Genomic DNA, 7660 nt, shown 5'->3' with positions numbered 1-7660 from the left:
CTTATTTATTAAGAATTTAAAACATCGAAATCGAGCAACAATCGTATGCCAGTATTCAATTTCTAACTAATTGCGGGTTAAATGGAAAACAATTTCGCTTCATTTATAATAAATTTGATTTGACTGCTAATTGTAGAAGGCTTATCAATACGATCCATATGATTCCTTAGAAGCGTAGAAAACAACAAAAAACAAAGCAGACACAATTTGTCTAAGTCTATTCATGAGAGGTAATAAAATGTGAAAAATTCTTCAAGCTATTTCTTGAATCGGAATTCTTTACTACCAATATATTGAATGGACTCGATAACCTCAAAGAAACAGAAAATATAACATTACTGAGGCAAAGAAATTTTACGGCCGATATATGGTACTTCAGGATGGCTAGCTGTTGTGACAGTTAATAGAATCAAAGTTTACATCGCCTGCTACTTGTATCTATAATACATTGTCATTCAGGTTCCAGGACACATTATTATTGATTTCTTTGCCCAATAATTATTATCTAACCTATAATTATCGCTATGAATTCCTTTCTTTTAATTTACACATGTACTCAAGCACTTTCGATGCCGAAATAACAATAGTCTTGATAATCCATCTTCTGCTTTTCCGCGTAAGCCGGTGATAGTTGGCGTGAGGGGTGTTGTACTTTCCATTTCCTCTCATGAACAGATTCAATCAAACCGAGTCTGCTATTATTTTGCTTGATTGCATTCTTCGCTTCCAAAGGATCTTCATATTTATTTTATTCACAACAGTAATCTTTAAGTGCCGTGTGGCGGCCGTATAAAGTCTACTTGGATTCAGTGTCGTAATATTTTATGGTTCTTTGAGATCATGGAGTACATTCAATAGAGTTCCGCTTTTCCACTTAAGCCGGTACTAGGGTGATGCACTTTCCTTCACCTCTCATGAAGAGACTCAATCAAACCGAGTCTGCTATTAGCATTCTATGCTTCCAAAGGATCTTTATTTATATTTTATTATGACGTTTACGTATAAATACAGTCATACAAATAGTAAGTGATTGTTTCACAAATGAATACCAGCTGGCATGGTAATACATTTTTTAAAGATAATTAAGAAAGATAAATCTTATCCATACGAAGTAGAACTTCTGGCAATGTGATGTCCCCTGGTGTTATCAGTTATGCCAATCCAAAAGTGTATTATCAAACAAATGTGTAGTATTATATCAAGTTTTGTCCGTGGTTAATTATATATTATAATTATATAGCGGATATTTGTTCATTTTCGTAAATATGGAATTTATCTCAAAGAAAAGTGAGACTCTTTTTTATATTTTCCAGTGACTTACAGTGATGTCCATATTTGAATAATAAAGAAGTCAATTGATGATTTTACTGTTTCGCAAGCAAACGTCATCGTATCTAGGATACTTGAGAAGAGGTTAGTAACGCTAATATTTTACATAGTATAAGACAAAACTGACAGCAAATTATTTTGTTTTTAAATCATTCTCTGTATTGTTGTTTTCTATTACATAAGATACATATCTATGAAAGATTGAACACAATACCAAACTTTTATAAGTAGACAGCGTCGTTTATGTGACTGAAACATGTTGAATAGGACGCTAAGCCAGAACACACACATACATCTACCCACTCATACATTCACCCGCCCACATCCACATCAACCCACGTGCCCACGCAAATATTCACATGCTAACAACGGTCAGTGAATATATTTTTCAATTTTCGGGTAAACCATTTCTATGACAAAGTTCATTTCTGAGAAACAAGTTTAAAATCATTGGCCAAATGTAACAGTTCTGTTTCTTGGAAACAGTCGTGGCTATGTGGATGTTACGAGTAAATAGCCGTTCAAAAGCTTCTCCAAATAGAATACAACCACGTACGTGTAGGTACCAACAAGTATTAATGATTTATGGACGCTTGTCTTACCTTGTACCTCTCTAACAAATGTTATATTACTTGGTTTCAACCTTTTTAATTTTTGCCAAAGAAGTGAGAGAAATCTCATTGAAATATTATAAAACATGTACATATTATAATTAGTATTAATGATAACGAAGAAAAATTTCATTCGTTAGTACCGTACAAACATAGCATCCATCATCTTAATTACTTTGCCACGGATTATTTTTTCTAAAATGAAACCAGAGTATTTTCAATTGACCATTTACAGAAACTATGGCGTCATCCATCGTCTCATCGAAGGAGAAAGAAGAGTTGACAGAGAATCACCCAGTTGTGGCTGCTATCGATATTGGAACCACATCCACATGTTTTGCTTTATCTTTTGCCAATAACCCAACTAAATTAATTACAAGTAAATGGACGTCTGTGAGCACGCTTGGGGACAAAGCACCAACATGTGTATTACTCTCCCCAGACAAGAAGTTTGTCGCCTTTGGTTATGATGCTGAAGAAAGATATAGAACCTTGCTATTAGAAGACAAGGAAAACGGCGACACGAGTAACGCAAAGGCGCACTACTTTTTTGAGCGGTTCAAGATTATGCTTTACCAGACTAAGGTTTAGTATTACTTTTTTAATGATCTAAGCCTGCTTGATCAACTTTTCCAGAATATTTTGAAGCCCTTAACTGTTATATTTTGGTCTTACTTAGAACTGCATTATGTTCTGTTTTTAGCTCACCTGTCACAAAGTGACAAGGTGAGCTTTTGTGATCACGCAGCGTCCGTCGTGCGTCCGTCCGTCCGTGCGTAAACGTTTGCTTGTGACCGCTCTAGAGGTCACATTTTTCATGGGATCTTTATGAAAGTTGGTCAGAATGTTCATCTTGATGATATCTAGATTAAGTTCGAAACTGGGCCATGTGCAGTCCAAAACTAGGTCGGTAGGTTTAAAAATAGAAAATCCTTGTGACCTCCCTAGAGGCTACATTTTTTAATGGATATTCATGAAAATTGGTCAGAATGTTTACCTTGATGATATCTAAGTTAAGTTTGAAACTTGATTACGTGTCATCAAAAACTAGGTCAGTAAGTCAAATAATGAAAAACCCTTGTGACCTCTCTAGAGGCCATATTTTTCATGGGATCTGTATGAATATTGTTCTGAATGTTCATCTTGATGATATCTAGATTAAGTTTAAAACTGGGTCACGTGCCTTTAAAAACTAGGTCAGTAGGTCAAATAATACAAAAACCTTGTGACCTCTCTAGAGGCCAAATTTTTCATTGGATCTGTATGAAAGTTGGTCTGAATATTTACCTTAATGATATCTAGATCAAATTCGAAACTGGGTCACGTGCCATCAAAAACTAGGTCAGTAGGTCAAATAATGAAAAACCCTTGTGACCTCTCTAGAGGCCATATTTTTCATGGGATCTGTATGAAGGTTGGTCTGAATGTTCATCTTGATGATATCTAGGTCAAGTTTGAAACTGGGTCAACTTCGGTCAAAAACTAGGCCAGTAGGTCTAAAAATAGAAAAACCTTGTGACCTCTAGAGGCCATACTTTTGAATAGATATTCATGAAAATTGGTCAGAATGTCCACCTTGATGATATCTCGGTCAAGTTCGAAACTAGGTTTCGTGCCTTCAAAAACTAGGTAAGTAGGTCAAATAATAAAAAAGCCTTGTGACCTTTCTAGAGGCCATAATTTTCATGAAATCTTCATGGAAATTAGTGAGAATGTTCATCTTGATGATATCTAGGCCAAGTTCAAAACTGGGTCACATACCTTCAAAAACTAGGTCAATAGGACAAATAATAGAAAAACCTTGTGACCTCTCTAGAGGCCATATTTTTCAATGGATCTTCATGAAAATTGGTCAGAATTTTTATCTTGATGATATCTAGGTCAAGTTTAAAACTGGGTCACATGAGCTCAAAAACTAGGTCACTGTGTCAAATAATAGAAAAAACGACGTCATACTCAAAACTGGGTCATGTGGGAACAGGTGAGCGATTCAGGACCATCATGGTCCTCTTGTTTTCTGTTATTTTCTGTTTTCTGAATTGGGGCTGTATATAACTATTGCATATTAAAGAGCTGTGCCTTTAAAAGACTGCTTTAAATAGAAACATGGAGTCTAGTGTCAATGATACATTGCGTCTCTTTGTTTTGTTTATATTATTTTATTGTTTTTGCGGCATTCAATACAGGTGGATTATTTTGAAGTGGGATAAAAATAATACGGCATACAATGACCTGATTGTCTACGATATGATAACAAAAAGATGTGATGCCAGTAGCTACGGAATCCTGTTGGGCCCATTTATAATGTCGCCGTCGCGTTTGTGGGGTTGACACACGACAACGCGAAGTGACATAGCGACATTACGAAGTGACACCCGACAATCGCAAACGACGGCGACAATCCCAAACGACAATGTCGCGATATCCACTTTGAAATGTCGCTTTTCGAAAGCACGATATATCGCGATGTCACTTCGCGTTGTCGAGCGTCATATCGTATTGTCACTATGTCACTTCGTAATGTCGCGATGTCACTTCGCGTTGTCGTGTGTCGACCTTGCAAACGCGACGGCGACATTATCAAACGACGTGCGATAATCTCAAACGACGCTCGACAACACGAAGCGACATTTTCCTAATGACGTATCGTATGTCGCGTGTCGCGGGTTTGGGTGAGGGTCGACGTGCGACAATTCCAAACGATACACGACACGCGAAGTGACACTCGACAATACGAAGCGACATTTTCATAATGTCGTATCGCATGTCGCCCGTCTACCGGTTAAAAGGTAAAATATTTCCGTACTTTTCCGTGCGGAAAATGTCCGTGTTTTTCATTAACTTCAAATAATTGTAGAATGTTCCAAACACAAGATATTTTAATGTAATAAATTTTATATACTAAATTCAAACATTGTCTAAACGGATATGTAACTTGTATAATTTTACCGCCGGCGGTTTCTTCGGAGGACCGTCTCAAAATGTATCAGTTTTCGTGAAAATATGTATACTTCTTCATTATGAAAATGTCGCTTCGTATTGTCGAGTGTCACTTCGCGTGTCGTGTATCGTTTGGAATTGTCGCGCGTCGACCCTCACCCAAACCCGCGACACGCGACATACGTTACGACATTAGGAAAATGTCGCTTCGTGTTGTCGAACGTCGTTTGAGATTATCGCATGTCGTTAGATAATGTCGCCGTCGCGTTTGCAGGGTCGACACACGACAACGCGAAGTGACATCGCGACATTACGAAGTGACATAGCGTCAATGCGATATGATGCTCGACAACGCGAAGTGACATCGAGATATATCGTGCTTTTGAAAGGCGACACTTCAAAGTGGTTATCGCGACATTGTCGTTTGGGATTGTCGCCGTCGTTTGCGATTGTCGGGTGTCTCTTCGTAGTGTCGCTATGTCACTTCGCGTGGTCGTGTGTCGACCCCACAAACGCGACGGCGACATTATAAATGGCCCCAACAGGATTCCGTAAGTAGTCTACATTGCGTGTGATATTATAAAATATGCAAGATAATAGGACTTGAATATGTAAAATGCCACTACAACACAGTAGGCAAAACAAATATAATAGCAAGTTTGGATGAACAAGATAAAGCTCACATATTTTCGAATGTTAAGATAAATACATCTCTACACCTCTGAAAGGTCATTTACCTGTAGTTTATATTTAGGTTTTCGTGTTATAATCTGTTACTTAATATACTAGTATTTATAAAAATAATTAGCCTTTGGATTAACAAAATGTGATTTTTAGAGTCTCATTTTATGCAGCTTGTGTATTTATATACTGTACACAATTAAAGATTAACCTTAATTGAATTTGACTCGTCTTTGCTTTAACTGTTTCCCATGAAACGACGGTTTAATTTGTTTTATTTGTTACCATTTTACATACACTTGTTTCTGCAGGAACTAAGATTCGACACAACGCTTTCCGATGCACAGGGCAAAGAACTTCCAGCGTTTGAGGTCTTTGCCGTTGTAATAAACCACATAAAAGAGATAATTTACGAACAATTAAAACGTTATACTACATTAGGAGAAGACGATATAATATGGGTGATAACTATACCGGCGGTGTGGCCTGAAAAAATTGTGCACGGCATGATGAGCTCCACAATTGGTCATCAACTTATAAGTGATCAAAGACATTTTCTCAACGTAAACATTAATTTCGTATTTCGTTTATAATCATACCCACTGTGTAAGCATTTCTGAAATTTTGTAAAATTGAAAAAATGGTATTACTTTATAAAACATATAATATCCCACTAAATGTTATGGGGATTCCAGGTCTTACCGGTTACTATGAATACAAGATGATATCAGTATTATACAAGCATAAATGTCACTAACAAATCTCTTTCATTTGTACATATTGACATAATTTCCCCACCAACTTTATTTTCAATGGAATAAACTTTTTTTTAAATATATAAAAAAAATCAGCTGTTAAGATTTTAAAGATATTTTGCAGCTTTAATGACACACAATGATTCTTCAGATGAAAAGAAAAAGATAGGGCCACCGCGCATTTAAGATTTTTTTTTAGAAAAATACGTTTGAAAAATGGTGAATTTTGATATTTTAGTTAAGTTTTGTTTTAATTCATATTTCCTAGATAAAGTGCTATGTTGAAAACTTTTATTTCAATTGTAGCTTATCATATGGTAGTAAAGTATCAGAACCAATCCTGATCTACTTCAACAGATATTTGAAATTACCGACCTCTACCCCATTGTACATCTCACAACAATGTTAGGCAAATGCTAGCCAAAATTAAGGGTGATAAAATATTTCGTAACAAGTAACTTATTTTTGAATTCCAATTCTTATACAAAGTATTTTGCAGGTGAAACAACTGCACTTTCTATTCATGAAATTCTACCGGACTGGAACCTAAACAGAATTCACCGAGCACATGGAGACCAAATAGGTGGCAGTGTAGTTAACCAGGGATTTTCCGAGTTCTTTAAAGATATATTCGGATCAAATGTTATGCAGTACTTTGGAGATACTGCTGCAGAAATAATGGAAAGTTTTGAGCGCACGAAAAAAGCATTTGACTTTGATAATCCCGATAAGATAAGAATGAGAATTCCGATAGGTGACCTACGCGAGGCAATAAGCGAACTAAAGGAGGAAAGTATTGAAGCAAAGATAAAAACAGCATCTGAAAGGTATGGTGTTGAACCTTTGAAATTAGTAAAAGACATAATGGTCATCGAAAAGAAGATAATGAAAAAGTTGTTCTCAAAGGCAACAAACGGGATAGTTCATTTAATCGAAAGAATGCTTGAAAATGCCGAACTAAGAGAAATAAACCATTTACTTATGGTGGGTGGGTTCTCGGAATCTTCCTACGTGCAACACGTCATTAAACAGAATTTTCCTTGGCTAAACGTTATCGTTCCGGCAGAGCCTTCATTGCTGTTCTGAAAGGCGCTGTCATTGCAGGGCGTTACCCAGTAGGTAAAACTGTGCGTGCTATTCGAAGATCGTATGGATCCTCGTTAACACGGAAACGCACACAAGAGGAAGATCCGGAAGAGTTAAGTTTATTCTATGTGCTACCGTGTTTGTTCATTTAACTTTATAGAAGATACTGTGTATGAAACGATAGCTGATACTTGTTGTTGATATAAGGTCAATAGCCAAGGTGAATATCACACTGGCCAGGATCATAGATTTGAATAT

General features: G+C 36.5%; 1 protein-coding gene across 1 annotated transcript; it reads left to right on the top strand.

Moving 5' to 3' along the window:
* The first annotated feature begins 1237 nt into the window (after positions 1 to 1237).
* LOC123535810 (uncharacterized) lies at positions 1238 to 7402 on the top strand. Its single transcript, XM_053527781.1, has 4 exons — positions 1238 to 1413; positions 2176 to 2525; positions 5873 to 6101; positions 6816 to 7402. Exons 1-4 carry the CDS (start codon positions 1359 to 1361, stop codon positions 7400 to 7402), a joined length of 1221 nt encoding a protein of 406 aa, XP_053383756.1. The 5' UTR covers positions 1238 to 1358.
* Positions 7403 to 7660: the final 258 nt, after the last annotated feature.

The sequence above is a fragment of the Mercenaria mercenaria genome, chromosome 17 (genome assembly GCF_021730395.1).
Source record: "Mercenaria mercenaria strain notata chromosome 17, MADL_Memer_1, whole genome shotgun sequence".
NCBI lineage: Eukaryota > Metazoa > Mollusca > Bivalvia > Venerida > Veneridae > Mercenaria > Mercenaria mercenaria.
This window is presented reverse-complemented; position numbering and strand designations above follow the sequence as displayed.

Coding starts and splice junctions, on each gene's coding strand:
- LOC123535810 (XM_053527781.1), top strand. CDS start 1,359: ATGATTTTACTGTTTCGCAAGCAAACGTCATCGTATCTAGGATACTTG. Junction 1,414..2,175: donor TCTAGGATACTTGAGAAGAG/GTTAGTAACGCT, acceptor GACCATTTACAG/AAACTATGGCGTCATCCATC. Junction 2,526..5,872: donor TTATGCTTTACCAGACTAAG/GTTTAGTATTAC, acceptor TTGTTTCTGCAG/GAACTAAGATTCGACACAAC.